At 50.0% G+C, this 20,341-nt stretch overlaps 1 protein-coding gene across 9 annotated transcripts in view; it reads left to right on the top strand.

Annotated features, from left to right (window-relative positions):
• EIF4G3 (eukaryotic translation initiation factor 4 gamma 3) overlaps positions 1-20,341 on the top strand; it is a 390,421-nt gene that overhangs the window by 323,282 nt on the left and 46,798 nt on the right. For all 9 annotated transcript variants that reach the window (XM_054008991.1, XM_054008989.1, XM_054008988.1 and 6 more), the window contains 3 exons: positions 1,103-1,235; positions 3,805-3,899; positions 5,955-6,048. In XM_054008991.1, the coding sequence (XP_053864966.1) occupies positions 1,103-1,235; positions 3,805-3,899; positions 5,955-6,048 (322 nt within the window). The remainder of the gene's footprint in view (positions 1-1,102; positions 1,236-3,804; positions 3,900-5,954; positions 6,049-20,341) is intronic.

Raw genomic sequence — 20,341 nt, 5'->3', positions numbered from 1 at the left:
CTGAAGACTTTTATAGCACAAGTGGTTAAAGCAGCCTTGCATGTTATGTCAGTCATGTTCTTTTATGAAGGTGGATCCTTGTTACAAAAGCCAAATTCAATGATATATTCTTGCATTATATATACATTCTACTATTGTAAGTCTGAGGCTAGAAATGGGGTATGGATTAGGTGACCCAGCTCCACAGCATCTTTTTCACTGGTGGTCCTTCTAATCTAAAGATACATGTACTCTAAAGATACTAACAGTGACATATAGAGTACAGACACTGCACGCCCAGCTAACACAGATATAAATAGCATTGTAGACAGTGAGGCACAGCTTATGTATGTATAGTAGAATAGAGTACCCTATATGACTGAAGCCCCAGGATATATACCCTACCTGGGCCAGCTACATGCCCAAGCAGTGCCTCCCACATCTACAGTGTTATTTTTAGCAGTGCAGCATCCTGCTGCCACAGCCTTTCCCCACAAAGTGAAAGGCTGAGGCAGGGGAGAAAGACTCTGGCATCAGGAAAAGGCTCTGGTAGCTCTCTGCTGTCTTCTCCCTGAAAGAGCCTTTCCTCATCACAGTAAAAGGCTCTGGCAGTGGAGAGCTTCTTGAGCCTTTCACTGCAGCATGTAGCTACACATATTGGGCTTGTACTCTCCATGCTGCTGTAAATGTATGTAAGGGTATGTCTACTCTGCAATTAAAAACCCAGGGCTGGTCTGTGCCAGCTGATTTGGGCTCACAGGGCTGTTTAATTGCAGTGTAGATGTTTGGGCTCAGGCTGGAGCCCAAGAACTAGGGGGACCCTGCGAGGTGAGAGGGTCCCAGAGTTTGGGCTTCATCCTGAGTCAGAATGTCTTCATCTCAGTTAAACAGCCCTGCAGCCTAAGGCTGCGAGCCCAAGTCAACTGGCACGGGCCAGCATTTGGGAGCTAATTGCAGAGTAAACATATCCTAAGAGCAAGAAGATTACTGAGAAGCTAGCTATTGAACTGTGTAAGCCACTTTTAAAACCTTACTCTCACCATGTCCATGATATCACTTTTACTAGGCTTCTCTGTAAATGCCATAGAACTCATTTTAGATTCTTGTGTACTGCCTTATACAGTGCAACTGGGTATCCCGGAGAGCAGATCAAGGCCCCAAGACTATTGAGCAGATTCATAAAGAAGCAAAAATTGAAGAGCAAGAAGAGCAGAGAAAGGTCCAGCAACTCATGACCAAAGAGAAGAGAAGACCAGGTAAAGAACCACACAAATTAGCTCTCATTTCACTGTTCAAAATCATATCAAAAAGGCACGAATCTGTTAAGGAATTTCTGTCACGGACATGAATGAGATTGGAAGAGGCAGAAAATCTGAGGATACTTTCTCCAACATCTCTCTGCAATGTCAAGCACCATCCACCCTCCCAGAGAAGCTGGTTTCTCCTGCTAAAATGATCACTGATGAAATTGCTAACATTGTTGACAAAGAGGGTCTCATGGAAATCTGGTTCTGTTGCCTGCTCTGCATTGACTTCCTATGTGTGTTTTTTTGGGGAAAATCCCTTAAGTTCCTAAATGCCTCAGTTTCCTTATTTGTAAAATTGTAATTACACCATATGGGTGGTTGATGCTTAAATGTTACATTTATGTGAAGCACTGCACTTCTCTAGGGCTTCACAGGGATCTCAGAGTATTATAATTACTATTTAGGAGTCACATTCTGCCTGTCTTACTCACATTGAGTAGCATCTTAATCATGAATAATGTGATTTCAACAAATGGGAGTACTCCCATAGTAAGATGCAATTCAGTGTGTGAAAGGGTGTGATAGCCTGACCTTAAATTGTTGTTAGGCATCAAACTTAAACACCCATTGAGATGAATAGAGGCTGTTTATACCTTTCTGAGCTATTGTACCAAAATCAGCCGTGCTAAAAGCAGGTCCGGATCCTTTTGATTTCAGTAGCATCACACTTGGTTATCCCAGCACTGAGTTGTCTCATTGAAACTGCTGAGACTGGGGGGGACATATCACAAAAGTTTGCCCTTCAAAATTATGGTGTTTTTTTCTCAGGCCTGTTTATAATACAATAATTAATAATCTACATGTGCCACAGTTCCTGAGGTAACTGCACCTCTGACCCCTTCAGGTAGCCTCCTTAAGAGCACTCCACTTAGGTCTCATGCTTCTAACTATCACCTTGCTCAGGGCGGAGGTTTATGACTCTCTCTCTAAACCAGAAATTTGGCTGCAATTCCTCATGCAATTCCACTGTTATTATCCCAGTTGGTCTAAGTTTAGTTCAGCATCTGCACCTCTGCTATCTTTCTGGGCGATGACAGGCACTAACCAGTGGCAAGTCAGCCTTCATAAAGAAAATATTATTCAGATTAAAAGCATTACAGAGAAAACCTATCTTAAAAACAGTAAACCACTCACATGCAGGTCTTAGTTTACTAGGCAAATCCATCTTCTACATGAAAACCCTGATAGAAACAAGTACTTCAAACCCTTCCCGCAGGTCTGCCCCTCTTGGTCACCATGTCATGCTAATTCTTGGACTGAGTGAGAGTGACTCCCTCCCATGTCATGGTGACCACTTTCTACAGCTCTCAGTTCTTTGTTTGGTAACCATCTTTAACCAGATCAAACCATTTCTCCCAAGGGGTGAGCCACCTGCCTAGGAATTTTCATTAATTACCCCCAAATGATGATAGTTCCTGCAGGAAACCCCTGCAACTCCCCCATGGAGCCAGAATACAATCCATAGCTCAGAAAGATATACATAATGTTTATAAAGTTGATACAATAGTCTTTGAATATCCCATGCCTCTATAATATCTAATCTAGGTTACATCTCCAAAATTCATGCTTAACATTCACACTGTAGAGTTGTGCTGGGCTCAAAGTATGGCTGCAGCCTCTTCTTTGACTTTCTCAGATCAAGTTTTAGAGGTAAAGACTGTACACATTGCCCTTGGATACGTTTGGACCATGATCAGCAGTTTCAAGGAGAAAGAACAGGAGTACTTGTGGCACCTTAGAGACTAACAAATTTATTAGAGCATAAGCTTTCGTGGGCTACAGCCCACTTCTTCGGATACATATAGAATGGAACATATATTGAGGAGATATATATACACACATACAGAGAGCATGAACAGGTGGGAGTTGTCTTACCAACTCTGAGAGGCCAATTAAGTAAGAGGGGGAAAAAAAAATTTTTTGAAGTGTTAATCAAGATAGCCCAGTACAGACAGTTTGTTGTAAAATAGCCACCTGCAGGTCTGTCATTGGGAGAACACTTTAACCTGTCTGGTCATTGCGGGTAGCTATTTTACAACAGAAAAACTTCAAAAACAGACTTCAAGGAGAGACTGCTGAGCTGGAATTGATATGCAAACTAGATACAATCAATTTAGGATTGAATAAGGACTGGGAATGGCTGAGCCATTACAAACATTGAATCTATCTCCCCTTGTAAGTATTCTCACACTTCTTATCAAACTGTCTGTACTGGGCTAGCTTGATTATCACTTCAAAAGTTTTTTTTCTCTTACTTAATTGGCCTCTCAGAGTTGGTAAGACAACTCCCACCTGTTCATGCTCTCTGTATGTGTGTATATATATCTCCTCAATATATGTTCCATTCTATATGCATCCGAAGAAGTGGGCTGTAGCCCACGAAAGCTTATGCTCTAATAAATTTGTTAGTCTCTAAGGTGCCACAAGTACTCCTGTTCTTTTTGCGGATACAGACTACACGTCTGCTACTCTGAAACCAGTTTTAAGGAGGTTTTGATTTACTTTGTTGGTTTTGTAGGTGTCCAGAGGGTAGATGAAGGTGGATGGAACACTGTTCAGGGGACAAAGAATAGTCGTGTGCTTGATCCCACCAAATTCCTTAAAATCACCAAGGTAAGTATCAATGGACTGAGTCACTTAATGTTGACAAAGCTACTTGGATATTAGTTTGGGAAATTTTTGTTTGTTTAGATCTATGTATGAGATGGTTTGGTGCTTATAGGTACAAAGAGGCACCAGTGCAGAACCTTGCCTTACTCTTTTTTCTAGGGTGTTTTAATTCGTAAAATCTTTGGGGAGGCAGGTCTGAGCTGAATGTAAATAAAACATTGAGCAAATGTTATTGGTTCTGAATCTTCAAAGATTATTTGAACTAAGGAAAGACAACATAAGTACACATTTTTAAAGATTCATAATGATCCTTTTTTGATCCAAAATTTTCTTGAGTTGAAAAGAGAATGTGAATTCAGGTACTGTCTTTGACATGGAATAATACATCAAACAGCTATCCCACAAGGCCTCTCAAATGCCTTGGAAGGCCTGCCTGTGGTTATCATGGAGGCAGAACTCAGGAAGATTCTTGGAGTTCAGTTTCTAGCCTCTGTAAGCAGAGGTGCCCCACCATACTCTCAGTACATAGAGTCCACAGTATTCTCTCAGTTTTGCCTCAGGCCTGATAGTAGGCTCCTTCTAGACTACAGTTTTCTGATAATTGGCTCTTGTATCTTTCTGTCTCTTGTCCAGACTTTTTTTTTCTGAACACCATCCTGTCCACTTCTGGATCTTCCAGAGAGAGGCCCAGGATGTCACCTTGTATTTCTGTACTTTCATGATTCTCATTCTGTTTTTTGGACTCCCCTCCTGCAAATACACACGGAAGAAGAGCAGGGCCAGCTCTAGGCACCAGCGTTCCAAGCATCTGCTTGGGGCGGCACTTTTCAAGGGGTGGCACTCCGCCCCCGCCCCCCCCCCCCTTTTTTTTTTTTTTTTTTGCTTGAGGTGGCAAAAAAATTGGAGCCGGCCCTGAAGAAGAGGGAAGGGACACCCTCTTCCTCAGAAGATAGCAGGTTTTCCATTTCATCCTCTCTTAATTGGCAATGCTTTAAAGAGCTGCCTGGGCAGGGAAGATTTAAGCACCAAGAGTCTTGGTGCAGGAGAGGTCTGAGCCCTGGTATCTGGCCATAACTCCCCCTACTGCCACTTCTTCTCCAGTGTTCCACTACCTCCTCTCTCCTCAACTGAACTACTCTTTGTGGAGGGGAGGGTTTTATTATTAGGATGATTTCTTAATTTTTTTTTTTCCCCCCTAATCAGTGCCACCCTATTTTCCTTTAGTGCCTGAATGTTAAGAGGCCTATAAAGCAGGATCAGGACAGAATAAAATCTTTCTGCAGATCTTTATGGAGATTGTACAGCAGGCCTCCAAAGCCCTATATAGTGAGGTGGACTTATTCTGCTAATATGCAAGCTTACAACTCAGATGAGAGAAGCTCTTCTACGTGGTTAGTGTATATACCTCTATCTCCATGGCAGCTTCATGGGCAGAAAGAAACAGAGACTGTTCCAAGGAGATCTGCAGTATCACAACCTGGTAGTCAATAAATTTGTTTGCTGATCATTACAAAACAGATTTCCTGTTCTTGTAAGACACTGCTTTTTTCCCTCCAGATCCTACAAATCTTTTCTTTTCATGCCTTTCTCTGTTCTGATCCTTGCTGCTTGCAAACTCCCAGCAATGTCAGGATTGGCAGATTTCATAGTGAGTGGAAACCATTTATTCATTACACACAAAATGGTCGTCTCTCACATGCTTAATGCATCAATCCTGTATTCCCTCTTCAAAAGATCTTAACAGTAGTTTTAATCTTATTGATAGGAAGTTCACAGATGTTTTACACTTACTCTTTGTGAGAGTTGCTTTCCCTTGGATGTTTTACACTTACGCTTTGGAAGCATCTATTTGGGGTGTGCTTAGACACCCCCTGCCTTTTAGAGGCTGAGGATTGATCTCCAAGAATCTACTAGAAATGTGCCTCTGTGCTAATAAGGGGTCTTACCAGCTGTACCAGAATTAGTAAGTTCAGTTATGTGAAAAGATCCATTTACAGGTAAGGAGCAAATTTTTCCTATTTGTGAGTACTTGATCATCTGTGTTGATGTGTATTGCAGTCCACAATAGATGAGAAGATTCAGCTTGTGCCTAAAGCCCAGTTGGGCAGCTGGGGGAAGGGCAGCAGTGGTGGAGCAAAGGCCAGTGAGATTGGTAAGTTTTACCTCAGTTTATATGCTGTCCTTGATGTTGATCCTTGTAGTTGTAGTTTAGCTCCTTGTTGATCCATCACTGTGGTAATTTTGAACAAACCACTTAATGTGAAGTAAGAGGTATATATGCTGTGGCCATCTAAAATTAATGAATTCAGAGCTCAGGCCTAGATAATGTCCATTCTGTAAAGTTTGTGTAGTGAATGATCAAGAATACATTCCTTAAAGCAGAATGTGACATAACAGTTCTTCTTCGAGTGATTACTCATGTGTATTCCACAATAGGTGTGCGTGCTCGCCACGTGCACCGGTGCCGGAAGTTTTTCCCCTGGCAGTACCCGTAGGGAGGGAGCGCCCCCCGCAACCCTTGGAGTGGAGCCTGCCTGGCACAGTATAAGGGGAGCTGCACGCTCCCCCCACCCTCAGTTCCTTCTTGCCGCCAGTGAAGGTGCCTCAGAACTGCTTAGCTCCCGCCTTGCTGCAGCTTGTCCCCAGAACTGTTTGTTCAGTAGTACTTGTATGCAGTTTAGTTTTCAGTAAAGTTTCGTTAGTTAGTGGGCCCAGGCCAGGGCATGCCCCGTGCCCCAGGATTTAAGTCGTGCAGCTCCTGTAGACATTCTATGCCAATGAGTGACCCGCACACAGACTGTCTGCCCTGCTTGGGAGAAACCCATATCAGCGAAAGGTGCAAGATCTGCAAGTCATTCAAGCTTCGGACTGAAAAAGAAAGGGACATTAGACTCCAGGCCATCCTGATGGAGTCGGCGCTGGCCCCGACCCCAGCACACCGCTCCAATCTGGTACCTGGCACCGTGGTGTCAGTATGTGGAGACCCTCTGGTACCTTCGACTAGTTGGCACTGCTCCCCTTCCACGGGGCATGTCAAGATGACTGGAAAGACTCCCTCTTCGCAATGGCACCGAGGGAAATCTGGGACAGAGGCTAGGCACATGTCGGGTAGTCCTCGGTCCCCATCGGGCCCTATGCCTCCGACTCACACAGAGCGGAGTAGCCCAGCCCCTTCAGAACAGGCATCTCCGGATGTCGGGATGCCATCTACACCCGAAGCCCTCCAGGCAGCTAGGGACGTCATGTCCATGCCGGTGGCAGGAGCGCCGCCGATGTCGGTCCCGCGCTCTGGATGCAAGCCACCGCTGGGGTCACCACCGGCCCAGTACCCTCAGTCGAGGGAATATTCTCGACACCACTCACCACCCAGTGACTGTTCAGGGCTCAGTCTATGTGGATCGCCCTCGACGCCGGCTAGACTGTCTGGATGGGTGCCATCCAATCGGGACTCCCAGCTCCGCTCATCTTCATGGAGCAAGCACAGATGGGACTGTGGTGGACATTGCCGATGGTCCTCGTCTTGAAGGCAGTACCGCAGCCAGTCACAGCATGACCGTCAACGCCGTTCCCGCTTGGAATCCCACTCTAAGTCTCCACCAAGGCACCATAGCTCCGGGCGTCGATTGCCGGCTCCTCGCCATTGCGGGTCCGCCCATCGAAACCGCTCGCGGAGCAGCCACTATCGTCGGTACCGTTCTCCCCCCTCGAGGTTGCAGTCCTGTTATCAGCGTAGATCCTGGCACCGCCGCCACTTCCGATCCAGAGGCAGCAGCGTGTTGTACGCCAGCCCGACCTCTGCTCACAGTCTCCCATCTACAGGCCAAGCGAGCCAGCCTGATCGGCTGGCCCCGCCAGTGCCTCAGCAAGTGCAGTGGCACCGTGCGTTGTGGCCAGCCCAGTGGTACCAGTGGGCACCATGGCCTCCGGTGCAGCTCCCTGTGGGGGCTCGCTCGGTGGCAGTGGCGTCGGAAGCACCATCGGCCTCCATCCCTACACCGCCGAGGAAAGAGTCAACGGGACCCACTTCCTTGGTACCGTGCCGGGAGTCCGACCAGATGGTGGGATGCCAGCCAACACCCAAAGCACCGCACTAGCCTCCTCGCCCCATCCAGAGGAGCTCATTGTGGCCCCGCCCCCCTCCGTCCTGCAGGAGGACTACCAGGCCCATCAAGAATTACTAAAAAGGGGGCAGCGAGCCTCCATCTCCAGGCAGAGAAAATGGAGGAGCCCTCAGACTCCCTGTTCAATGTTCTGTCCCCCTCGGCACCGGGCAGGGTGGCCTTGCTGCTCCATGAAGGGGTGGCAAAATTTTCACGTGCCCTGTGGCAAACACCAGCCTCATTGGCTCCCATCTGTAAGAAGGCGGAGCGCAAGTACTTTGTGCCCAGTAAGGGGCAAGAGTATTTGGATACCCACCCGGCGCCCAACTCCTTGGTGGTCGAGTCGGTCAACCACAGGGAGCGACAGGGGCAGCCAGCCCCGACCCCAAAGAACAAAGACTCTCGGAGGCTGGATGCTTTCGGGAGAAAAGTGTATTCGTCGTCAAGCTTCCAGTTGAGAGTAGCAAACCATCAGGCTCTCCTGGGTCGCTACGAGTTTAATCTCTGGGGATCCCTCCCCAAGTTCAAGGACTCCCTCTGGGAGCGCGATAGAAAGGCGTTTAAGGCGCTTGTGGAGGATGGGGCAGCTGCCGCAAGGGCGTCCCTGCAGGCTGCTTCGGATGCAGCGGACACAGCCACACCGTCCATTGCCTCGGCGGTGTCCATGAGACAGGCGTCCTGGCTTCTGCTCTCTGGGCTATCCAGCGAAGCGCAGTCGTCGATGCAGGATCTCCCTTTTGACGGGAAGGCGCTGTTCGCAGAGGAAACGAACACAAGGCTGCACGGCATGAAAGACTCCCTCACGACCCTCCAGACCCTGGGCCTCTATGTTCCTGCTCCGGCAAAACCCAAGTTCAAGCCACAGCAGGCTCCCGCCCAGGCCGCCCTCCTGAAATACGAGGCCGCCCATAAGAAGCAACAGGACTATAAAAAATGCCCGCAAAAACAATACCGGCCTGCCCCCCAGCCTGGGTCCTCTAAGGGCAAGCAGATGGGTAAAAGGCGGTTTTGACGGGATGCTCGGGGGTACCCCACCAGTTTTCAGCAGGGATCCCCCAATCAAGCTCCCTTTCTCCAATTGGTTGTGTGTGTTCCTCCCAGAATGGTCACGGCTCACCTCGGACCATTGGGTCCTCAACACCATCTCCCGAGGTTACACCTCCAGTTTATCTTCTACCTGCCCAACCACCCACCGCCCCCGTCCCTCTTGGGGCCCATCGCACCAGGGTCTGCTTGAGCAGGAGGTCAGGTGGCTCCTGGAACTAGGAGCGATAGAGGCAGTGCCCACGGAGTTCCTTGGCAAGTGGTATTACTCCCAGTATTTCCTTATCCTGACCCATGCTGGACCTGTGAGGTCTGAATCAGTACTTGTTAAAACTCAAGTTTCGCATGGTTTCCCTGGCCTCCATCATCCCCTCCCTGGATCCTGGGGATCGGTACGCGGCCCTCAATCTACAGGACGCGTACTTCCACATCCACGTATTCAAGGGGCACAGGCGCTTCCTCTGTTTTGTGGTGGGACAGAATTACTACCAATTCACAGTCCTCCCATTTGGTCTGTCCACTGCCCCCAGGGTCTTTACAAAGTGCATGTCGTTAGTAGCAGCCTACCTCGGGTGCCGGGAGGTCCAGATACTCCCCTATCTGGACAACTGGCTAGTCAAGGGCGCCTCCCGGTCACAGATGAGGGATCATGTGGCACTCCTCCTGTCCACATGCACCACCCTGGGCCTGTTGATAAACAACACCAAGTCCACATTAGTCCCGGTCCAGCGCATAGAGTTTATCGGGGCGCTCCTGGACGCGATGTCAGCCACAGACAGGTTCAAGACCCTGAAAGGGCTCATCGACTCAATCGTAAGTTTCCCGGTGATGACAGCCAGGTCCTGCCTACAGCTGCTAGGTCACATGTCAGCGTGCACGTATGTGGTCCGCCATGCCAGGCTTAGGATGAGGCCTCTCCAGCTCTGGCTGGCCTTGCAATTCTCCCAAGCCATGGACAGGTTGGACAAGGTCCTCACCGTGCCAAACTCGGTTACCGCCTCCCTACGGTGGTGGTCCACACCGAGCAACATGCTCAAAGGGGTCCCATTCAGGGACAGGGGCCCGTCCATGGAGCTGGTGTCCGATGCATTGGACCTGGACTGGGGAGCCCATGTGGGAAATTTTCAGACCCAAGGCCTGTGGTCTCCGCAAGAGCTAACCCTTCACATAAACATCAAGGAACTCAGGGCGGTGCGGCTGGCATGTACGGCCTTCCTCTTGCACCTGAAGGGCAAGGCAGTCAGGGTTCTCATGGACAACACGGCCTCGATGTTCTATATCAACAGGCAAGGCAGGGCTTGATCCTCCACCCTCTGCCACGAAGCCCTCAGTCTGTGGGACTTCTGTATAGTCCACGACATCCACCTAAAAGCCTTTCAACTACCGGGTGCCCAGAACGTGAGGGCGGATCGCTTGAGCAGGGATTTTTCCTCTCAGCTTGAGTGGTCCCTACACCGGAAGTGGCCCTTCAGCTTTTCCGGAGGTGGGGAACTCCCCAGATAGACCTATTCGTGACCCGAAAGAACTGACGATGTCCCCAGTTCTGCTCCGGGGGGGCCTGGGGAGGGGCGCTATCTCTGATGCCTTTGTCCTGCCCTGGTCTGGCCAACTCCTATACACATTCCCCCCTGTTCCCGCTGATCATCAGGGTCCTAGAGAAAATAAAGACGGACAAGGCCAGGGTCCTCCTCATTGCCCCGGCGTGGCCCAGGCAGCACTGGTACGGGACCCCCTGTAGCCTGGCGGTGGCTCTGCCGTTGCCACTCCGCCCAGACCTGCTCTCTCAGGACCAGAGCCGTCTCCTCCACCCCAACTTGGCAGCTCTTCACCTCACGACGTGGCTGCCCAGTGGCTAGGTGGCAAGGAGAGGACATGTTCAGCTCCGGTCCAGCGCATCCTTCTTGAGAGTAGGCGGCCCTCCACTCGCCGCTCCTACGTGGCAAAGTGGTTTCGTTTTGCTAGGTGGGCGACGGACCAAGGTATATCCCCAACGGCTGCCCCGATCACCTCCTCTGCCTTAGGGCCCAGGGCCTGGCGCCCTTGTCGGTCAGGGTGCATCTGGCAGCCATATTGGTTTTCCATCCCCCGGTGCAAGGGCACACGTTGTTCGCCCATGCTATGACCGGCCGGTTCCTTATGGGTTTGGACCAGCTTTACCTGTATTCTAAGCCCCTGGTCCCACAGTGGGACCTGAATCTGGTGCTGGCCCGGCTTACGGGGCCCCTGTTTGAGCCGCTGGTCACATGTTCCCGGTCTCACCTCTCATGGAAGTCGACCTTCCTGGTCACTATCACATCAGCCAGGCGGGTCTCAGAGCTCAGGGCCCTGACCTCCGAGCCGCTGTATACTGTGTTTCATAAGTACACGGTCCAACTCCGCCCACACCCTGGTTCCTCCCAAAGGTGATCTCTGCCTACCACATGGATCAGGACATTTTTCTACCAGTCCTTTGCCCTAAACCTCATGCGACTAATGAGGAACGCTGCCTCCACACGCTCGATGTGAGGCGGGCTCTGGCTTTCTACCTTGAGCGAACCAAGCCGTTCAGAAAGTCCTCGCAGCTATTTGTCGCCTCAGCTGAGCGCGCGGGAGGCCAGCCGATTTCCACTCAGCGGCTGTCCAACTGAATCACTTCGTGCATCCGCTCCTGTTATGAGCTGGCGGGTGTTCTCCTGCCGCCTATTGTTAGGGCACACTCGACGTGGGCGCAGGCCTCATCGACTGCCTTTATGGCCCACGTCCCCATTCAGGACATTTGTAGGGCTGCCACATGGTCTTCGGTTCATATGTTCACCTCTCGCTATGCGATAGTCTCCCAAATCAGGGATGACGCCGGGTTCGGCAAGGCAGTACTCCGTCCCGAGAACTTGTGAACTCCTACCCACCTCCAGCAGATACAGCTTGGAATCACCTACTGTGGAATACACATGAGCAATCACTTGAAGAAGAAAAGACAGTTACCTTTTCCATAACTGGTGTTCTTCAAGAAGTGTTGCTCATGTCTATTCCACATCCCACCCACCTTCCCCGCTGCCGGAGTTTTCTGGCAAGAAGGAACGGAAGGTGGGGGTAGCACGCAGCTCCCCTTACACCGCGCCAGGCAGGCGCCACTCCAGGGGTCGTGGGGGGCACTCCCCCCCCCCACGGGTACTGTTAGGGGGAAAACTTGCAGCACCGGAGCACGTGGCAAGCATGCACACCTACTGTGGAATTAACATGAGCAACACATCTTGAAGAACACCAGTTACGGAAAAAGTAACTGTCTTTTGCATAATAGTAACACGTAGTAAGGGCATCAGCTATTTGCAGGCTGATTTTCCCACCCAACTTCTTTTTCATGAGAGGAGTCCCTTAATTCATAAGAAAATATAATGTCAGGCTAGACCATGTGGTTCCTGGCACTGGTACCTGGACCCGTTAAGACTCTTCCTTTTCTGTTTGGAGACTTTCATTTGAATTGTTTTCAAGACTTGAAGAGAAAATCTTGTGGTTTTGCCTTTTTGTGGGAGCCATCAGCCTAAAAACTAATTAAAGTCTTCAGCAAGTTCAAAAACCTTAACAAATGAATGAATTCTTCAGGCCAATTATTAATTAGAAAAGAGTCTGTTTTATTATTAGTGATGGATAACTGACCATATGTTGCCAAAGTGTTTTATATAGTTATAAAACAAATAATAAAGAAATACAATTACACAACAGATTAGGAACAAATTCAGTTCCCAAAATAGATCTCTCTAATAGAGTTTTAAAACTTCCTGAAGAGTCTGGAGCACAAATAATCTGGAGTAAAAGTTTTCACTAAATTATAGCATGTGCAGCAAGACTAGGGCTCTGTTGCAGCTAGACAGTTTGCAGGTAATCTGTTGTCACAGAAGCTGGGTGGCTCAAAGTGACATGCTGTGCTCATTAAACCTGAGCTACAGCAATATTAGGGTTACCATACGTCCGTTTTTTCCCGGACATGTCCGGCTTTTCGGAAATCAAACCCCTGTCCGGGGGGAATTGCCAAAAAGCCGAACATGTCCAGGAAAATGCCGGCTTCCCCTCCCGCAGCAGCTCTGCTCCTCCCCTGACTCTTCGACTCTGTTTAAGAGCCGAGCTGCCCGAGCGCTATGGGCTTCAGGCAGCCCCCTTGCCTCCGGACCCCAGCTGCCCGCGGGGCACTTCCCCTCCCGGGCTCCGGCGGCGCAGGGTCCGGTAGCGCTCGGGCAGCTCGGTTCTCTAAACAGAGCCGAAGAGTCAGGGGAGGAGCAGAGCCTCCGGCTGCGGCGGCTCTGCTCCTCCCCAACTCTTCGGCTCTGTTTAAGAGCCGAGTGCTACGGGCTTTGGGCAGCCCCCATACCTCCGGACCCTGCGCCGCCGGAGCCCGGGAGGGGAAGTGCCCGGCCGGGGGCGCAGGGTCTGGAGGCATGGGGGCTGCCCAAAGCCCGAGCGCTACCGGCTTCACGGTTTGCCGGGCAGCCTCCAGACCCTGCGCCCCCGGCTGGGCGCTTCCCCTCCCGGGCTCCAGCTGCGCTGGGGAAGCGCCGGCCGGGGGCGCAGGGTCTGGGGGCTGCCTGGCAAACCGTGAAGCCGGTAGTGCTCGAGCAGCCCTTTTCGCATGGCTGGGAGTGGGAGGGAGGAGGGGGTGGAGTTAGGGTGGGGTTGGGGCGGGGCAATGGGCGGGGCCAGGGCCCCGTGGAGGGTCCTCTTTTTTAATTTGTTAAAGATGGTAACCCTAAGCAATATATTATCAGTCTGAGTCCTGGCCCTGGCAGTTTTCAGAGAATATGTATTGTGTATGTTGCTTGCATTCTGCAGGGGTTCTTTTTGGAAGTTTTGCTCCGAGATCAAAATTTCTGTTTTAAAACCAATATTTTAAATTGCTTTAAAATACACAAAAGGACTTCGATTTTTACTTTATAGGTGTTATCAAGATAATTACCATTAATTAAATAGGGGGAAGATGAAAAAATCATTTGTGGTATGTCTACACTGCAATGTAAGGCCAGGGCTAGTTGAACTCAAGTTAGCAGACCGTGGGTTTATTAGTGTAGGCCCTGAAGCCCTAGGTTCTTTTATAAACCCAGATTAGGAATTGTTGAACCCTGGGTCTCAACCTGGGGCTCCAGTATCTACACTATATTGTGTGGACCCCAGTTCAACAACCCATATTTCAAACTTCCTAGCACTCTCCCAAAATGTGGCCACTCTAGTGTTTTGTTCATGGTGCAGTGTGGGAAAACTTGACTGTCCACCAAACTTGACTGTCCAGAGGACAAAGAAAGTTGGCCTAAGGGATTGTGGGATAATTTTGATGGACTCCCAGAGCACGAGTCCACTGGGGCTGTGTCTACACAGCAGACCAATAGGGCTTGAACCCTGGGTCCTGGCATGACTCAGGCTTGGACCCTCCACCCCTGGGTCTGAGCCATGGATTAGTACAATTTGTGTGTGGACGGAAAGGGGTTAGGCTTGAGCCTGAATTCAAACCTTGAGCTTACATTGCAGTGTAGATGTACCCTTGGTCAAATTACACAGCTCCCTTAAAATGAGCTGCTCATAGTATTTTCAGATTCTTCCAACTTTTTTAATGCAGAGCTCGGGAATATGAAGGGTCGGAGCAGTAAGGGGAAATATGGGGGATGTTGGAGCAGTGCAGAGGGAGAGGGGTTGGGAGGATGTAGGAGGGAAGCTATGCACCTTTGCCAACCTTTTCCCCTTGGGGTTGTGCTCTGGCACAGCTATCAAGAGGCCAAAACACTCCTATACAACAATTTATTAGAGTAAGGGATCATTCAAATGCTGTGTTTTTGAAAACCCAGTTTGATGACTAGGACTTGGACAAAGAACTGGGTTTCTAAAAAAGTAGTTAGCGAATAAAGGGATTGTCCTCAAAGGGACCTTTGTTCTCTGGGAGATTAGAAGAATTTACAGAGCAGAACCTTAAGGAAGGAAAGTTAGGCACATTCCCTTCCCAGGACATGAGGACTGGAGGAAGGGAAGTAGAGCCATCTGTGCCTTCCTCCCATCTCCCACAATTCAATCCTTTGGCTACTCCACCAGGCTGCTCTTCCTTGCACTGCTCCCTGATCAGGAAAAGGAAACCAGAACTCTACTCCGTCCCCGTGCTGCCTGCAGCAGTAGGGATAGGAATACCAGGCTCACCCTTACCCTGATGCTGATGCTTCTAGGAAAATAGGGGAGGTCGGAACAGTGCAGGAGAGTGTGAGGAGGAAAAAAGAGGATCAGAGCTGTGCAGTAGGAGATATAGAGTTGGGGCTTTGTCCCCCAAACCTCACCACATCCATACCCACTATTTCTGTCCCCTGTCAAAACAAGCCCTCTCCGTGCTGAGACCAGATGGGGAGCTGGGGATTAATATGTGCAGTGCATTGCACAGGTGCACGGTGTTGAGATGGGGTAGAAAGCTGAGAAAGGGCTTCCTTGGAGTATGGCATAGGCCCACAGGATGAGAACATTTTTTTGGGCCACTTCACACCTCTGAGCCTCCTTTTCTGCAAATGGATCTGTAGAACCCCATCCCATATACCCATACTTGGGGTGGGGACTTCATATCTACACTCTCCTTCACCTTCTGACCTCCAGCTGGTACAGGTAGTCCTCAAAGCCCCATCACCTCTCCATGACCCCTCCACGCTTACAAGTAGAGAGGCAAAGAGTGTGGAATGTGTGTGTGTGAGAGAGGGAATGTAGGAAGAGTTAGAGCTGGGGTGTAGGAGTCTTGAGTAGGTGGGGGAAGTATGAGCAGTGAGGGAGAATGTGTGGTGTGCTGGAGCAGTGCAGGGAAGAGTGGGGTATAGAGGAGGGCATCAGAGCTGTGCTGTGGGAGATATTGGGGCATTTTAGCTCTGTCCCCTAAAAATTCCCCATATCCATGCTCCCTCATGTCTGTCCCCTTCTTCAGGAAATGTCCCTACTGACTCCATGCTAGTCCTTGCACTGTTCCTGCAGTAGCTCCTCCAGCTGCAGGTCCCATACCAATGCCCTTCTCTCCATATGGATGTGGGCTGAGGCAGGGAAACTAGGCTGTGCTGGAAGGCAGAGAGGGGAGATGAGATGATGCAGGGGCTAGCATACATCCAGTGCATTCTGTGGCTGGGATAATCATTGCCAAGTAACCATGAGTAGTAGAGTGGGAGGGCTGGGCTGTGGTAAATGGGGATGCAGAAAAATTCAGTGCCCAGAAACACAGAGTTAAGGTTGCTCAGTGATGCCTCTTACCATTCAAGAATGTAGAGCAGAGGTGGGCAAACTACGGCCCGCGGGACCGTTCTGCCCAGCTCCTGAGCTCCTGGCCCGGGAGGCTAGCCCCCAGCCCCTCCCCCGCAGCCTCAGCTTACTGTGGTGCAGGCGCAATGCTCTGGGCAGTGGGGCTGCGAGCTCCTGGGGTAGCGCAGCTGCAGAGCCTGGCCTGACTCGGTGCTCTGTGCTGCGCGGTGTGCAGCTGGCTCCAGCCGGGCGGCGCAGCTGCCTGTCCTGGTACAGCCGAGCCACCAGCCACCAGTGCTCCAGGCAGCGCAGTAAGGAGACAGGGAACGGTGGAGAGGGGTTGGATAGAGGGCAGGGGGGTGGTCAGGGGCTAGGGGGGTGGATAGGGGTGGGGAACAGGGGGGTTGAATGGGGGTGGGGGTTCCGGGGGCGGTCAGGGAGAAGGGGTGGTTGGATGGGGCAGGGGTCCGGGGGAGGCTGTTGTGTGTGGGGGGAAAACGGGGGGGTCAGATAGGGGGCAGGGGCTGGGCCACGCCTGGCTGTTTGGGGAGGCACAGTCTCCCCTAACCGGCCCTCCATACAATTTCTGAAACCCGATGCGGTCCTCAGGCAAAAAAGTTTGTCTGCGCCTGATGTAGAGAGTGGCTGAACTTAGACGTCTGAAAACCAGGAAATACAGGATTATATATTTGCCACTCCTGTGACACAGCCTTAACTCTCCTCTCTTCGACCAATGCCCCAACACACATACTAACATAATAACATACGTACTAATACTCTATTCTGGCAGATGCTACAAAACATTCTGGGAATGCTGCAGATGAGCATTGCAGGACAAAGTCTAACACCTTCCTTTGCTGAGGTAAAACTCGGGTTTAAGTTAGGCATAGCAAATAGGAGCTACATACACCTAGTCTATACTCAAACACTGAGCTTTCTGAGACATTGCTTTCATTTACCTCTCACTAAGCCTTGAGACTAGAGTCATGTATGCCACCAACTCCCCATTAGAAGACCCCTGTGAAGTGCTACTGAAACAAACTACAGAAGTTGGCAGATCCTTGGTGGTAAACATGCACCTCTCCTGCTAACTTGCAGCACAGCTGCACCTAATGCAGTGAATACAGCTGGAGTGCATGCAGGTAAATGTTGTAATTCAAATCTGTGGTACACAACACAATAATTGGCATGTTTTCTTAGTCCTTCGTGGCTATTACATATGCCACCAACATTACTGAACTATCCTCGGTGACTATTGACAGCTCCAGGTTGCTCTGTGAGGTAGCATGAACCTTATCTTTGTAATTCCTGGTTTTCAGAGGTTTAAGTTTAGCCACTCTCCACATTCTTGAGGGACAAGGTACCACTGGGAAACCTTAACTCTGCAGTAACAAAATTTTTGGACTAAATAGCCAAATAGATACTGCGGTATCTGAGCAAAGATTCAGGCTGTGTAAAATGTAAATGCAAGAGAAAAGAGCAGCATGGATAAGTCTAAAAGAGAATGCAAAGTATGAATTGGAGTATACCTTTGTACTTAAGTCTGCCAACAGTTTGGAGTGGACATTCTTAAAATTGTACGGATTCACTGCAAGTGTTAAACAAGATTGTCAGTTTCTTCTTTGAGTGATGGTCCCGGTTGTATTTCATTGAGGGTTATACACATGCACCATGCATCCAGAGCCAGAGAATTTGAAAGTAGTAGTGTCTGTTGGTTCACACATGTGCCTTTGCTCTACCTCATGGTTTCGTCCGAGGCAATAAAGAGCAAAGTGGACTGACCACGCCCTCAATTTCTTCTTAACGCTGCATGGTCTGGGTCAGAGCTTCTACTCCCCACTCATCTCTCTGTGACGCACTTTAAAAAAAACACTTTTTAGTATTGTACATAGTTAATTTTTTGTAGTTTTAATATTAGTAGTAGTTTAAGATTTTAAGGACTTGGGGATGCCATTTTTACCATTCTCCCCCACCCGCACCCCCACCACCACCTACACCCACTCCAGAACCCATATCTGGCTCCTGGATTATGCTGAAGATGCTGGGGTTCAAGCTATGTGTATCCTGCCCATGCTCTTTCTCGGACAGCAAGGAGCACCAACACTGCATTTACTGTTTGGGAGAAGCCCACATTTCATCCTTCCCAAGCCATATCCAGAAAGGCCGAGCTCTCTGGCTTCAAAAGCACCTCATAGAGGTCACCATGAGGCCACAGTCAAACCCAGGCTGGGGAACCTCCCCTGTATGCCAGCCTGAGAAATCCAGGAGCTCGCCTCCTACCACGGAGACTCAGGCCAGTACTGCCAGTACCAGTATTACGTACCCTTGCCAGAGCTTGGTCGTGAGGCACATAAGCATGCACATAAGCATGGCAGTATGTCTTTCTTGGGCCTGGAGGAAGACTATGTACTTTCCACAAGTTCCAGCCATGGAGAAGCGGTTCATTCCAAGGCTCACAAACAAAAGAAGTCGCACAGACTGCTGAATCCGCCAGTAGTTCTTCGAGTGGTTGCTCATGTTGATTCCATGCTAGGTGTGTGCACGCCCATGTGCATGGCTGCCAGAGATTTTTGTGTCAGCTGTATCCGTACGGCCGGCTCTGGTGCTCCCTGGAGCTCCGCTCTCATGCACAGGTATATTAGGCGCCATCGGCTCTGCACCCTCTCAATTCCTTCTTACCACCTGTGACGGTCTCTGGAATGCCTCTTCTTTGCATCTCGCAAAGTGCTTCAAGAGTTTTTGCTGTGTTTTCTGTTTACATAGTTGTTATATAGTGTTTTAAGTAGTTAGTACATTAGTTTAGTTAGTGGTCCCCTCAGGGACTTGTCCCTGGGACAGGGCATGCTCCAGTCCTCTGGTTTCAAGCTGTGCAGTTTGCCACAAACACATGCAAATCAGCGATCCGCACACTAGCGGCAAACAGCATGAACGTGGCTGATCTCCATCCCAGAAAAAGTCCAGGAAAGTTGCAATGGGCACAGGACCCGTGATGGGCCACCCATCTGCACCGGGACTCCAGGGTGCACCCTCTCTGGCCAGGGCTCCAAGTCCAATACGAGAGCCTCCTCCTACTCCCGGGAGTTGTAAGAGCCCCAGAAACCTCACGGTGCCATCGATTCCAGAGGCCTTTCAAATGGCCAAAGACTTAAAGGCCCTACCAGTACCACCCTCACCACGAGAGACAGAACCATAAAAGGTCCCTCCTCCTAAGGGCAAGCCACAGATGGGGCCTCCCCAGTGGCTAATTCGGGGTCGTCACTCACCAGAGCCTCACCAGTCTTCGAGTCCAGTCTCTGGTTCCACACCCATGGTCATCTGTGTGGAGTTCATGGTCTCCGGTAGCACATTCCGGTTTCCGGCTCCAAGGGATAGATGCAGTACCCCCCGAAGCCAGTCATGGTCATCACAGTATCGAGGGACCTCTTCATGACACTGTTCGGCATCACAGCACCGAGCCCCGGCAACCCGCTCCCAATCCCCACTGCCTCTGCCCCTATCCCGGCACATCTCACTGGTGACTAGACTCTGGTCACTGCAACAGCAACAAGACTCGGCTCCTCGGCACCAATGTCCAGTTTTGGGCCCCACACTACAAGAAGGATGTGGAAAAATTGGAAAGAGTCCAGCGGAGGGCAACAAAAATTATTAGGAGGCTGGAGTAAATGACTTATGAGGAGAGGCTGAGGGAACTGGGATTATTTAGTCTGCAGAAGAGTAGAATGAGGGGGGATTTGATAGCTGCTTTCAACTACCTGAAAGGGGGTTCTAAAGAGGATGGATCTAGACTGTTCTCAGTGGTAGCAGATGACAGAACAAGGAGTAATGGTCTCAAGTTGTAGTGGGGGAGGTTTACGTTGGATATTAGGAAAAACTTTTTCACTAGGAGGGTGGTGAAGCACTGGAATGGGCTACCTAGGGAGGTGATGGAATCTCCTTCCTTAGAGGTTTTTAAGGTCAGGCTTGACAAAGCCCTGGCTGGGATGATTTAGTTGGGGATTGGTCCTGCTTTGAGCAGGAGGTTGGTCTAGATGACCTCAGGAGATCCCTTCCAACCCTGATATTCTATGATTCTATGAATCTCACTCCCCT

The sequence above is a fragment of the Malaclemys terrapin genome, chromosome 19 (assembly GCF_027887155.1).
Source record: "Malaclemys terrapin pileata isolate rMalTer1 chromosome 19, rMalTer1.hap1, whole genome shotgun sequence".
NCBI classification, from domain to species: Eukaryota; Metazoa; Chordata; order Testudines; family Emydidae; genus Malaclemys; species Malaclemys terrapin.
The sequence above is the reverse complement of the archived record's forward strand: the minus strand, read 5'-3'. Positions and strand labels throughout refer to the sequence as shown.